General features: G+C 40.2%; 1 protein-coding gene across 2 annotated transcripts in view; it reads right to left on the reverse strand.

Annotated features, from left to right (window-relative positions):
* Window positions 1-2137: 2137 nt before the first annotated feature.
* LOC146717705 (protein diaphanous homolog 1-like) overlaps window positions 2138-14706 on the reverse strand; it is a 47243-nt gene continuing 34674 nt past the window's right edge. For both annotated transcript variants that reach the window (XM_085429746.1, XM_085429755.1), the window contains 7 exons: window positions 13298-13414; window positions 10992-11107; window positions 9158-9222; window positions 7335-7514; window positions 4692-5234; window positions 3213-3327; window positions 2138-3056 (listed from right to left, as the gene is read on the reverse strand). In XM_085429746.1, coding sequence (XP_085285872.1) covers window positions 3010-3056; window positions 3213-3327; window positions 4692-5234; window positions 7335-7514; window positions 9158-9222; window positions 10992-11107; window positions 13298-13414 — 1183 coding nt within the window. In that variant the 3' untranslated portion in view covers window positions 2138-3009. The remainder of the gene's footprint in view (window positions 3057-3212; window positions 3328-4691; window positions 5235-7334; window positions 7515-9157; window positions 9223-10991; window positions 11108-13297; window positions 13415-14706) is intronic.

A 14706-nucleotide genomic window follows, 5' to 3' on the forward strand; every position in this document is an offset into this window, starting at 1 on the left:
TTGTGGGGCCTTTTCAGGTTGAGGATGGAGTCAAGCTCAACTCCCAGTCCTACTGCCAGTTTCTGGAAGACACCTTCTTCAAGCAGTGGTACAGGAAGAAGTCTGCATCCTTCAAGAAAAACATGATTTTCATGCAGGACAATGCTCCATCACACGCGTCCAAGTACTCCACAGCGTGGCTGGCAAGAAAGGGTATAAAAGAAGAAAAACTAATGACATGGCCACCTTGTTCACCTGATCTGAACCCCATTGAGAACCTGTGGTCCATCATCAAATGTGAGATTTACAAGGAGGGAAAACAGTACACCTCTCTGAACAGTGTCTGGGAGGCTGTGGTTGCTGCTGCACGCAATGTTGATGGTGAACAGATCAAAACACTGACAGAATCCATGGATGGCAGGCTTTTGAGTGTCCTTGCAAAGAAAGGTGGCTATATTGGTCGCTGATTTGTTTTTGTTTTGTTTTTTGAATGTCAGAAATGTATATTCGTGAATGTGGAGATGTTATATTGGTTTCACTGGTAAAAATAAATAATTGAAATGGGTATATATTTGTTTTTTGTTAAGTTGTCTAATAATTATGCACAGTAATAGTCACCTGCACACACAGATATCCCCCTAAAATAGCTAAAACTAAAAACAAACTAAAAACTACTTCCAAAAACATTCAGCTTTGATATTAATGAGTTTTTTGGGTTCATTGAGAACATGGTTGTTGTTCAATAATAAAATTATTCCTCAAAAATACAACTTGCCTAATAATTCTGCACTCCCTGTACATTTTGGTCAGTATTCTAAATAAAGCTTACAAAAATCAATGTCAAGCTGTACAATGTAACAGTGAAGTGTCTCGTACCAAGATCAGCCAAACTCCATAGTTACATGATAAAGTGCAGAATGCATTCTTAGTGAAACAAAGACACCAGTTACTTTAAATGTACCTCGAACCATAATATCAGGCACTGCAGCATCTCAAACACTTAAACTACCTTTAGCTGCAGATAAATTGTAACATAACTGATACTGCTGCAGCAAAATCCATTTAAAGTGGACAATTAAGATCACATCACCTGATCTAGACCACGGAGTTTTTGCTTATCTCTGAAATTTGTGCAGCATTGTGGCATATATTTAGTTAAATTCTGACATTCAGTATCTAAAGAGAAAGAAGACTGATAACAGTCCTAAGCTGATTTACTGAACTTCACCCTGTTTTCAATGCGAGTAAACAGATATATAGAGAACAAACAGGGAAAACATCAAAAGTTAAATTACATTTCCATATTTCTGTCCAGACAAAACAATTTATAGGTGAGCTAAATCTGTTCTCATGCGTTACGGATGTTAAAAAAAAAAAAAAAAAAAAAAAAAAAAAAAAAAAAAAAACCCTAGTTGCCATATTTTAAAGCATTAAATCTTAGGGTGAAGTCGTGTTGAGCTTAGGTGTATGATAGGATTTTGGGTAAGGTTAGACAAGTAGCACTAATGCTTAAGCATAGAGTAAATCTCCAGGAAATAAATGCTAGTTTGTGTAATGTCCTCTAAAGTCATGGATACACAACTGTGTTAAAGAGCACGAGTGTGTGAAAGTATTGAATTTTGTCCATGAGAGCTGTGTGCAGCCAGTGGGCGTGTGTCCCACCATCAGCTCTCTGCTCTTCGAGCATGCAGCAGAGGTCAACACCTCTGACCCTGCCCTGAGCACACTACCCGCCTCCCTGTGTTGTTTTTCCTGTGTGGGTGTCTGTGTGCTTGCAAAATCCAGCTGCTGGGCAGCTGATGGAGAAAAGGGTCAGAGAGGGTCAGCGGTGGCTCAGTGTAGTGTCAGTCAGTTTTTAGTGGCTAACGAGGAATGGGCGGCACAGGAGGAGGAAGGAGAGGCAGATGAGGAAGAGTGAATCTGCGGTCTCAGAGGTAAAGGGTAAGAAGGGTGAGGTCAAAAGGAATGTCGATCTTGAGGGGTGTATTTAAGCAAGCGAAAGAAGGACAAGGAGTGAAGATTATTTACATGACCACTAAGTTGGTTGTGTGATACTGATAGGCATGTGCTATATATGGAAAAGAAACAGCACAGAATAAATTGATTGAAAGGGCACACAAATTCCCAATTTATTGCCAATTAATGTTTTATTCACAACTATCAAAACACGCCCAGGAAATCAACAACTCCCCACCCCTCACCCACACAGGCAGACATACAGACAGGTGTGTGGCTATGTAAAGGCCACGGTGTCTTTATACACAGGACTCAGAAAAGGTTATTAGACATCATCCAGAACAGGCGGCTGTCTTGGCCAATAAGAAGAGGAGGCATGGGCGCATGGGCCAAAGTGAGTTGGGGAGGGGTCAAATTATGGAGTGACAGGCAGGCGTTAGAACTTGCCATACAGGTGACTGCAGATGGGACAGCTGCCAACGCTGACATTTAAGCCACATCATGAGCTAGCATCAGCCAAGCGTGCAAGGACGCTCCTGTTTATGTATATGATGTGAGCAAGCGCATGTGCGCGTGTGTGAGTATTTGACATGTGCTCAGACTGAATGTGAAGGTCAGATGGCCTTAAACACACAGCACATACTGTCTGGGAGTTCTGGGTGTCTTGGTTATGATTTGAATATGGAGGAGTTGGACCAGAAGGCTCTGTGACACTGGGACAAGGTGATAGGAGTGGACAGGTGTGTGTACACCCATGTGTCAGCGCTTTGTGCCAGGACAGCAGGTGGCAAGTCAAAGGACATCAGTGACCTTCTCCTTATTTCTCCCTTTGTTCATCTCCCTCTATGACTCCAAGTACCAATGCATCTCACCCAGTAGTGAGTCTCAACAAAACAAGTCACAGGAACGTTGGGGAGATGAACACATATACAGATAAACGTGTGATTGGTTTATTCATGAACTAATGTGAGATGCTGTTTTGACATGGCATTTATGAATAATATATGTGCAGTGTTTCCTCCAAGGAGAAAAAGAAAAGGTGAGAAGCACTGGACAAGATGTATGAAGAAAGGACTAAAAGAAAAATGGAAGTGTGCATCTGTTATTCTTACCTTTGGTGGCTGATGGAAGCAGAGCAGGAAGATCAAAATAGACATGAAGCCCATTAGATAGGGGGCAGATGTGGGAGGGGAGAGAAGCAAAGTAAGGCATTGTTCATTATTATGAAACACAATATGATAAAAGTGAGCAGTTAAAAAGACAAGTCACACACTTACTTTTTGTCTGCGAAGAAAACGTTAGGGTAAGTTTGGCAAAGAGTTCGTTATTTTCAAATTGGTCTTCTTTCGCCTTGATCCAGAAGCTATTTTCTGAGAGGTCCTCAGGTCCGATCTAAAAGAGGAAGGGGTCATATTTAAGGTGTGAAAGACAGAGAGCTACTAAATGAGTAACAAATTAGTTGTGTTAGATAATGACAGAAATTGGTCATCTATGCACCTTGTGAACAATGAGCAGATAAAGAAGCTCATTAGAAGAAAAGGAAGCGGCAGTAGTGTGAAAACAGAGGGAGAAGGGGAGAAAGGAAGAAAGACAAAGGGCAAGTAAGTACTCATTTTCGTTAATCGTCCCACACTGTCTTGACAACAAAGCATCTATAGCTTCAGAGCCTTGTGCACCAAAAATGCAAAGACTTCTACTTTTTCCCTCCTCCATTTGGTGCTTTCTCACAATTAACTGTGCATACATTTTCTTCACTTTCTAAACGCTCTTATTAAAAAAGAAAGAGAAAAAGGGAAATGGAGAGCAAGTGAGAAAAAGTGGTAGTAAATTTACAGATATCAGGCCTTTCATTATGGACAAAGCCTCAAGGATGGGTATAGGACAGAAAAGACAGTAAGGAAGGGAAATGTGATATGGGGATGAGCTTAAGGAGCAAGAAAGAAAGCAAGAGAGCATGCAAAGAGGAGGATGAGACCAAGCCTGGAAAAAAAAAGTTAATTTAAATTACAAAAGAATACTGTCCTTTCTAGCAGCAATTTAATTATCTTTCAGTGGTGCAGTTAAAAGAAGAAGGCTTATTAAAAAGCAATTTCTGTGACATCCTCGTCAAACACTCTCACCAGAGAGAAAGCGAGGGAGAGAGAGCGAGGAAGAGAGAGAGAAGCTAAATGCTGATGAAGTCTGTTGAAGCCATTAAACAGTAGCTTTAGGCTAAAGAAAGACAGAGGGCCGTTTTGATGTTTTAACCATCACAGATGAGAGGGAGGAGAAGAACATGAGGCACATAGTCATGAGATACACGTATGTATGAAAGTCACTTTAGGTCAAGATCCCGCTGTTTAAGCTCCACTTTTCATTTTTTGCACGCTGTGACATACAAACTGAATTATTTAGATTCCCTGCCCATTTTTACTCAAGCAGTTTGTGTGATAATGAGGAGCTGAATAACAGCATGTTATGTTAGCTGACAAGCAACACATTTTGAAAATTGGCATGATTTTTGGCATCAAGACAGAAGATGATGATCAAAAGCAAAGACAACTTCTTCAATTGTGCTTCATTTTTTGGGCCATATTCAAACATATGTGGAAGGAATTACCCACGCTTTAACTTGTATTTTGAGTCATCTTGGTTCATTTACAATGAAAAAAAAGTGTGAAAAAGCACCTGCATTGCCTTTTACTCAAAATTTGCAGTATGACATAGGTGATGGAAAATTAAAAATTAAAAACAGAGATAACTGCTGTAAGACTGACCTTACTCCAGTTGGCTCTCTTCAACTGAACCTCAGGCTTGTACTCCTTCTTAGGCTTGAGCCCAAATGGCAGTGCTGGTGGTGCAGGGGCACCCCAGCCCCCCATGGCAAATGGTGGAGGTGGAGGCATCCCTGGACCTGGGGGTGGAGGAGGAATACCAGGACCTCCAGGTGGTGGTGGTCCTGGCATGCCAGGGAGGGGTGGAGGTGGTGGTGGTCCTGGCATGCCAGGGAGGGGTGGAGGTGGTGGGGGTCCTGGCATGCCAGGGAGGGGTGGAGGTGGTGGGGGTCCTGGCATGCCAGGTAAAGGAGGTGGAGGTGGAGGAATACCAGCATGACCCGGTAAAGGAGGACCCTGCGGGGCTTGGGGAACAGGTACGTTTGCATGGCCTGGTAGAGGTGGTGGAGGTGGAGGTATACCTACATTTTGGCCTGGGAGTGGAGGAGGAGGTGGCGGAGGGGGAAATACAGGTGTTGGCACAGGAACGGTAACAGTGATCACCTTAGTTTTTGCCTCTTCCAAATCCTTAGACAGCTTTTCAATCTGAAGGGAAATAAGCAGATTTAACATAAATAATAATATAGGTTTTTACAACTATTTAATGCTGATATTACACTTTACCAGAGTAATGCCATTAACACATTATTTATTACTATTTCGAAAAATAAAACAAATCATTGAAATATTTGTTTGCTTGCCTAATGAATATTGTTTGTTATTGACTGGGTCCTAGTCTCCTGTCTGTTTACATAAGTAGGCCCGTTGCAGAATGTTACGAGTATCCCTGATGACAAGTTCCTGGAATTTACATTAATTTTAATATTGACCATTTTCAGATTTGCAAGTTTTTCTTCCAATATAAAGACATGAAAACTGAAGAAAGGAAACAAAAATAGGGAATTATGATCAGAGCCTGGGTCTGATAAAGTTTCATGAGAGATGGAGACAAATGAGGCACATTCAGAAAACCATGGCAGGAGGGAATCAAGTCCACAGAAGAATTCAGAAGAAAAAGTTTTTAAAAAGGAAGACAAACTTCTGAATTATAAGTCAGCTGAAATAAATTTTTCATTTCAACATTGAAATACTGACTACAGTATTTACATCAGTGAGATGACAATTCTTGAGAAAACTGCCCAAGTCATTAAAGTTGGCAGCTAATAAGAGCAGATAATGGTTCTGATGGAAATCTATGGATTTAGTATCGGGGAGTTTATTTCCTTTATAGGTTCTTAGGTGTATCAAGTGTACATAATGTGTATGGGTATGTGAAAGAATGTCTGTATGCAGTGTAACAAATTGTCCATGTCACTCCCTTGGACTTTGAAAGGAAGACGGTAACAGACAAAGAGGCTCTGAGGCAGGATTTCTTAGTGAGGCAGCAGATGAAAAATTGGGCACAGCATCACACGAAGGCACAGTGAGAGATCTCTACATGTGAAGAAATCTTCGATGGGCAGTACCTCAAACACAGACAAAGTGAGCCATCTTAGTATGAGAAGCTTGTTTGATGCCTGGCTCGTGATGCTGTTAATGCTTTGGACAACTGTGTATGTGTGTGTTTGTGTGTGCATGTTTGGGCTTTTGTGTAGTGAGATGATGACTCTGCTGGCACCAGCCACACTGGATGAAGCTCATTTTGGAAGTTGTGTTGGTCTCTAACCGACAGATAAACACAGGCGCGCACACACAAACACAGGAACATCATCATGTGGTTACGAGCACACATGCACAGAGGCAGACTGTTCTGGGTCACTTGGTGTGTTTGTTAGTTTGGGTGTCACTCTGAGGCAGCGTCCAGCTGGTGTGGCAGCAGGACACTGACAGTCAAACAATCCTCATCTTTGCCTCCCTACTGTATGTGTGTGTGTGTGTGTGTGTGTGTGTGTGTGTGTGTGTGTGTGTGTGTGTGTGTGTGTGTGTGTGTGTGTGTATACACAGAAACACACACACACACACACACACACACACACACACACACACACAGCATGTTTATCTTGGACTTAAAAATTCTGTTTTGTCCATCGCCATCATTTCCCTTTCTTCTGCTTTCTTTTTTAAAGTTACTCTTTATAGTCTCATTCTCCTACTTTCCATGTTTTTCATTGAAATTCCTAATCTGTAAAGGATTTGGCTTACTTTTACAATATACTTTTAGTTCTTTCCCCTTTTTTTATGCCAATTGGCAAAATAATTCAAGGCCAGGGGGCTTCTGTGTTTGTGTAGGTGTGCATAGATGTTACAAAACTTTGTGGTGCTTAGACTTACAATACTGTGTTTCTCCAAGCCTTGAATATTTTACTTCATGCAGCTTTAACAGTCATTTTGTGTGTATGGCCTTCCAGCACATTAAAGCGCACTGATTCGATTATCTGACTCAGTCTTTATTTATCCTGTCCTTAAGTTTTGTTTGCTTTTACAAACAAACCGCCAAGAAACAGTGATGCTAACATTATATGAGGTGCTTGTGCCAGTCAACCTGTCACAAAGAAGTTTGACACTGGGTTCTACATGACTTTACTCCACTTTGCAGTGCATCAATTTTACATATGTGAATGTGAGAGGAGTTAATGCACTAAAATCCAAACATCTTATGCTTAAAAATCACCTCTATACAGATTGTGTGTATAGGTTTGTGTGTACCTGTGTTTTCAAGTTGCCTAGCTGTTCCTGTAGTCCCTGGTTTTCCTTTTCTCGCTCCTGCTTAGATGTGGCAAGCTGTTCCTTCTCTTGGCTCAGGTCCTGCAACTTCTGTTCATAGTCGCTCTCCAATTTCTTCAGCTCCACCTGCAACTCGTGGCGTGCTGTCAATTCTGCATCCAGCTAATACATATGTAAAGGGTCATAGTTAGAAACAGATTCCGTCTTAGTTATCCTAAAAAGCGCTGGATAAATGGCTTTACAATTTTTATGTAGTGGTCAATTTCAAGGTTCTTTATCTTCACTTTTTTTTTTCTCAATTTTCACTGAAGACAATTATTACAAAATTAATAGTTGCATACTTAAGCATAAACTCTAATGTGAATATTCTTTAGTATTCTCTGTTGTGCTTAACAGAAGAGAATACTTAACACTTATGTGGACCCACAAAAAGCATCCAACATAAGTTTTTATGCCCTGGATTTTGTGGCAAATGAAAAAGGCAGCAGTCTCCATATTTCAAAGACCTGTTGAAGACATTTCTTAGTCTAGAGCAGGGGTGTCAAACTCAAATACACAGTGGGCCAAAATTCAAAACTGGAACAAAGTCGCGGGCTAACGCTAATATTTATTGAAAAAAAAAAATCTTCCTCTAGATATAAGAATGAATCTTTTCTTATGGACTCAAACAAGTTTTGCTGAAAAACTGAATATGGAACAAGAAAAGCTTAATACTAAACAATATATATATTAACTGTATAATACCAGTAGACCAGCTCTAATAGTAATTTGGTATGGCTTCGCGGGCCAAATGTAATTAGGCTGCGGGCCAAATTTGGCCCGCGGGCCAGAGTTTGACACCTATGGTCTAGAGCCTTCAGTTTCATTGTATAATTTACACTGCAAATTAGTGTCAATTACTGAGTTAGGATGCTTGAGTGCATTTGTATGAACTCACTTATATTTCAAACCATTCACCTCCATGGGGGAGAACTAAAAACTACTTGCATTAAGAAAAAAAAAAATCTCCCATGTATAAATTTGCACAGATTTTACAGTCAGGACACTTGACAAACAAGATAAGAGTATTTAAAGAGATGAACACATGAACACACAGACACACATGGCTGTTTAATTTGCAGACAGCAGATCCGTTACTCCCGCTGTCATCCTTTTTCCTAATTCCTGCCAAAGAGACTGCCTGCAATTACCCCATCATGCACAACTAGAACTGTGGTGTGTGTGTGGTCAATGAAAATGAATCCAATGTTGTAGAAGTAATGGATGCTTTTGTGGATGTTGCACATTCAATTGATATGATCCCGTGTGAGACTGCACGTCTTTATGTGTGCATGAATGAAGGCTAGTTTGAGCTCTCTCTTTGCAATTATGCTGTCACTGAGACAGAAACATCAGGGTAGCAGCACACCACTATCAAGGCATTTACCCCTCTTGTGTGAATGCATGTGTGCTGTGTATGTTTTCTGCTTGCCTGTAAGAATACTTATCTGTCAGGTGGCTGTTAGACATATGTATGCTTATTTTCTTAGTCACTTTTTGCACCCCCACCACCCACCTTTTTTTTTTTTCTTTAAACATTTGTCAGCCCCTGTCAGACAAACAGTGCACAGAATTTCATTTCAATCCCATTGTGTTTGCATGTGTAAGGGGAAATGTTAACTTTGACAATGTGTGATTTTCTTTTCTGTCTAATATGACTGTAATCGCTTGCAGGCCTCTGGGTTGATGTGTTAGTGTGTATGTGTGTGTACACGTGTGTAAGGTATTCCCATCTATCTATGTGTATAAATCTCTTTTTATTTCACCTTCTTTTCCAGTTCAGAGGCTTTTGCTTCGCTGGTTTCCACCTTGGTCTTGTCCACCATATTGTCTGGGAACAAAAAAGATTAAGGACAGAGGATAGGGGAAGATAAGGAGGAAAAGAGGTGGTAGATAAGATAAGGGTCTTGACAGCACACCTGCATGTGTGTGACCGTGAAGACATTGTACCTTTCAGTCTGGCACATGCTGTGTGTTCACATGAATTTACAAACAGATGCGCGCACGCACACACACACACACACACACACACACCCCATCTGTCTCCCCATTATTTTCCCCCTCGTATCACACTACTCAAAGTTAAGATCTGAGACGATTGTGGAGGCATCTCATTACAATCTGATGCTTTGTGTTGCATGCATGCTGCTTCTACCCAACATTAACTGCTAAGCCTTTAGTACATACACCTTTGTTTGACAAAAGGTCATAGCCCATCAATTTCTCTCTGCGAAACAACGCTTTGCTTAGAATTCTTACAGTTACCAAGACTGATAAAATAAAAGACAGATAATGTCTTACTTCCAGACCATTTTGCAGGGGACAGGGTGAGAAGGACAGACTGACCAACAGGGTACTTTTACAGAATAATTGCAGGGTTTACAGGTGGTTCAGTGCTGAAGGGCTTAACAAGCATGTGCAGTAAAAGAGCTAATTAACATGAAGATGAATGCCACAATGTCACAGGATCAAAGAAAGCTAATCATGATGCCCAGGAGGGAGAGGATCAAGCAGAGAGATAGAAAAGATAGAAGGCTGTGAAAAGCTAAAATAGAAATTGAAGAAATTATGTGAACTGAAACGTGAACCCTACAGACTGGAAATGTGAAGTGTGAATCTTCAGCTGCAATGAAAATTGGGCTGCAGAAAAAGCAGCTGAATCTTTGAAAGATACTGCATATCTATATAAGCTAGCAAGCAAGGCAGGCAAAATGAAACGATTTTCGCAGTTGAAAGAACCTCACAATAATATACTCACCCACATAAAAATTACAGTGTGCATTTGTGTACGAGTTTATTGTGCAATGGATTTTTGTGTGTGGGGGGTAGGGGGGTGAGTGTGTAATGGTGGCTAGGCTAAATGGGACAAACTTCGAATAGAGAGCACTAAGGGAGACAGAATGTAGGAAAACAAACTGTGCTGAATTTCAGAGTTCAAAGAAAAACACTAAATAATGCATGCAGGGCAGAATTGGGCTGCTTTCCACCAATAATAACTCTGGCAGCCTTAAAGGAGGCCAGCCAGCCTGTGTGTGTCTCAGGACACATTTAGAAGCAGTGCAATTAGAGCCTCCTGCGGTGAGCAAAGGAAACCTGCCATAAAGAGCACTGAACTCCTGAGACATGGCCCACACCTTTATTTTGTTGTGGTTTAGGTTACTAAAGTCATTGTTTACAACCACCTCTCAAGTCAGCAAATCCAAGTGCACACATACTAGTGCTCACCACTTAACTTTCCAAAAGAACTAAACTGAAATTCATACCCATTTCAAACACCAATTTACTTTTTACTGCATTTTAATGTTTTTTGTTAAATGTATGGTATTAATACATTTAAAACCACACCTATCAAACCTAAAAGTTACCATGTAAGCAAATTCAAACTTTAGAACAACTGAGTGAAAAAAGTCACTTGAAAAATTGTGCTAAAACCTCTAACACAATTTATCCCAAACTAATGCACACTCACTCTTTGGCGCCACCCTGTGGTGTTTCTGAGACTTGTGCTAAATGAATGGTTGAAGTATACTGCCATTGATACCAACACAGCAACTGTGGCACTGGGGGCATGAACATGTATGTTTCTGTTTAACAACCCACCTATCAAGCCTTCGATGTTGAAGCTGAGGTTACGGCACTTGAAGTCAGGGTCTGTTCCATTCCTGTGCAGTACGATCTGAGAGATACACTCATCTATCAACTTGTAGTATTGAGGCCTGCGGGAAACAGGGAGAGATGGGTTTACAGACAAATGGATTAAGAGAGAGAGAGAGAGAGAGAGAGAGAGAGAGAGAGAGAGAGAGAGAGAGAGAGAGAGAGAGAGAGAGAGAGAGAGAGAGAGAGAGAGAGAGAGAGAGAGAGAGAGAGAGAGAGAGAATGTGTGTGTGAGAGAAAGAAATAAAGCGCCATATGAGGATAACATTTGATGAGAGGACAGGGAAAATCAGAACTCATGTGTGATACTTGGAAAAAACAAAACTGTCACTCAGAATACACATATTTCATAAGTTTCAACAAATGTATGTGGTTAATGATACCAGTCTCAAACCAACTGCTCTATAAGAAATCTGGCACATATTTGTTTTAGGACTGGACTGACAAAGAACAAATAAGTTCATCTGTGCAGACAAATGTGTGCACACACATCCTTTGTCACTTTGGCTGTCTGTGTGAGGATGACAGTTTGAGTTTCTTGTCACAAAGATTGATTGTGTTCAAATGTTTTCGTAAGAGTGTGCTGGTTTATGCCCAGCACCCCATGTCTAATGAAGCCAACTTCACACAGACACTCAATTTTGGAGGTGTCTTATCCTCTGACCCCATTAGATGCTGCCAGAGTCAAAACTCAATACTTTATTTATTCTGTCTCCTTCCCTCACTGGTCTCTCTCTTAGTCACTCTGCCTTTGTCTAACACTTATTCCACTCCTTTTCTTAAAAAATTTTTTTTCTTAAAGCTCAGATTTATCCGTGGAGCAAGAGAGACATCTAGTGTCATTTCTTAAAAGCGTTTAAGCAAAAAGAAATTTGTATTTGGATAAATCTGAATTCTGTCATTCTTCATGAGGTCAAATTTATTACATTTAGACATTGGGTTTAATCCGACAAGGCAGTTTTGGTTGTTCCAAACCTATATTTGGGTAAATCACAATCAAATGAGCATAAACTAATAATAAATATTAAGCCCTACAGTCTGCATACACAGTATTCTCAGTACTATGAGTGTAATTAGCTACATTTGAAACTGCCCATTTTAAATTCTTGGTGGTTTGTCAAAGCAGCAGGTTCTCTATGCAGCCTTTTACCTCAATTCTCAATTTCTTCTTGATTATTGTCTGAACCTCCACCTTCCTCCTCTTTTCGTCTCTATAATTACCAAGTTGTATTTTCAGGCACTCTACAGCTCTCCCTCCCACCCTCACTTCCTGTCTCTCTGCGGAGTCCATTAGAGACCACCTCTATTGTGTTTCTCTAGATCACCTGGACGGAAAAAGCTGAATAGGAAAGAAACGTAGGATGGAAGAGATGGTGGGGGAGCTGAAAAGACTCCAGCTGGGACTATTTGTTTGGACCGGCCTACCTTTTCCATCTTTGCAACGTATCCCCCAAACTGTGTTAAAAATAAACTACAATTTCCTGCCTATCTGATAGCATCAAGGAAAACACAAGACAAACACCACCACCTCAACTCAAATAGGTACATCTCTGCACATTTGTTCCAAGTGTTAAGATGGACATACACAATGTAGCACAACTCCTGACTTGTCTTTAACAATATTCTACTCCAGTCTTGTCATTTAATTATTCAGTTTCTTTAGCTAAAACTCCAAGAGCTTTGGAAAACACACAGAGGCATTAGCATATTTCTTGTGATAAGAGTTGATGGTGCTTATTTCTATTAAAATGAAATTGGACTTCCTCTTTGCATTTGTATTAATTTTCATGTTTTAGAAGAGGGGTCTAGAAAACAAACATGAAACGGAGGAAGGTGCAGAAGGGAGGAAGACGTTCGTGAAAGGAGAGAAAAGCAGAAATGAAAGCTTCTCTCGCTCTTTGTTTTCCTGGCATTTTGGAAGCTTTGTTTCTCTTGCTCGCAGCTTTTCACTGTCCACCTGGGAAAACTGATTTATTAACTTTGAGACGTGTTATATAGCTTCCTATATGTTGGGTAAAAAGTCCATGGACTTTGTTGGGAGTGAAAATAAACTAAGAAATTCAATTTCTCAGTCATTCTTTGGGGGGGGGGGGGGGGGGGGGGGGGGCGGCTTGTTTTATATTTCATTAAACATAATGCCAAGTTATTTTCATAACAAAAGAACATCAATAGGCAAGTGCCAGAAAACAACAGCATAATTTGTGCAAATTTGGGCAAGAGAATGTGTGAGTGTATATATGAGTGTGTGCTACCTGGCCAAGTAATCATTACGGATCAGTAGTAGATGCTGCATCAGGGACAGGAAGTGGCCCTCGGCCTTGGAGTCCTTCACAGTGTTGACCAAGATTTCAAATATGTCCCTCACATCATTGAAGCAAAAGCGTTAAGGCCCAACAGACACGATCAATAGAAGAATTTAACACAAATATGAGAGTCACATACACAACATCTAAAGAGATGACAGTCAACAACTGTGCACTGTTCTGCACCAACATCAGCTGCATTTTTTTTTTCCCCACCAGGCTATTGAGGCAAAACATTCAGGCGCACAGAAATGTCCTTGAAAGAAAAGCACATTTGTTATTTTAATTAAAAACAAATTGATCAGAAATGCTGTAAATAACAATGAATAATGAAACGAATCATTAATCACTTATCATTTTAAATGGAATATCTACATCTGCGTACAGAGCACTATTTTCAGCTGTATTCCAAAAGCACATTGTGTTACTAATCATTTTTTGGCCTTTTTGAGACTATAATCAAACCTACAAAGGCTGTCGCTGCAGACACTCAATTAGACATTTTTTGATTCTTTAATCAGCACAACAGTTTTCAGCTGCACCAACATAATTGCAAATGGTTTTTTTTTTTCTTATGGACAATTAGAAGCAATTTTCTAATAAACCTGCATTAGGGAACACAATGTGCCATTGGAATACAGCAGTTAAGGATGCTGAAAATGGGTCTCTGTACACCTACGTAGCCATTCCATTAAAATTCATACGCGATTCATTTAATGATTCCATTAACTGTCAGTACCAACATTTCTGATCAATTTAATGTTATTTAAGATATTTTCCCCCCTTCAAAAACAGAAACTGACATTTCTAAAGCACCCTAATCTTAATAACACTAGTGTATAGGATAGGATTCAATTTTAACACCCATTTAAGTTCTCTGACTTATTTGTTCACGTTTTCAAATGTCTGTACTGTAATATTCCTGTGTTTAATTCATACACTTAGCCCAGCACACTTCCTTCATTAGAACATTCTGTATGCACTGCAATGGTAACCCCTGGGAGACATCTGGTGTTGAAATTCAGAACGGCATGTCAAGAGCAGCAGGGAGAAGTACAGTGTACTTTGTAAAGTGTGAGGTTGAATTCTTTTCAAACTATCCACCCTGGACGCTACCCTCCTTAGAAAGGAAAAGAGGAAGCACTGTGAGAGGTAGATGATAAACATCCTGTGTTTTTAGAATGTGGTTCATTCAGATTATACCAAAATTGAAAAAAATAAAATGCAGATTTTCAAGCACTAAATCCTTAGGTCTAATGTTCCCACATGGTTAATGTTACTGCTCATGCATTAACAATCAAGTTCAGATACATTAATAGAAATGAATAGGTAATCAACTTCTTGTTGTGGTGTACCTT

Source organism: Copadichromis virginalis, linkage group LG2 (genome assembly GCF_057382275.1).
Source record: "Copadichromis virginalis isolate Kocher_CV1m ecotype Utaka linkage group LG2, C_Virginalis_male_GT1.1, whole genome shotgun sequence".
Taxonomy (NCBI): domain Eukaryota; kingdom Metazoa; phylum Chordata; class Actinopteri; order Cichliformes; family Cichlidae; genus Copadichromis; species Copadichromis virginalis.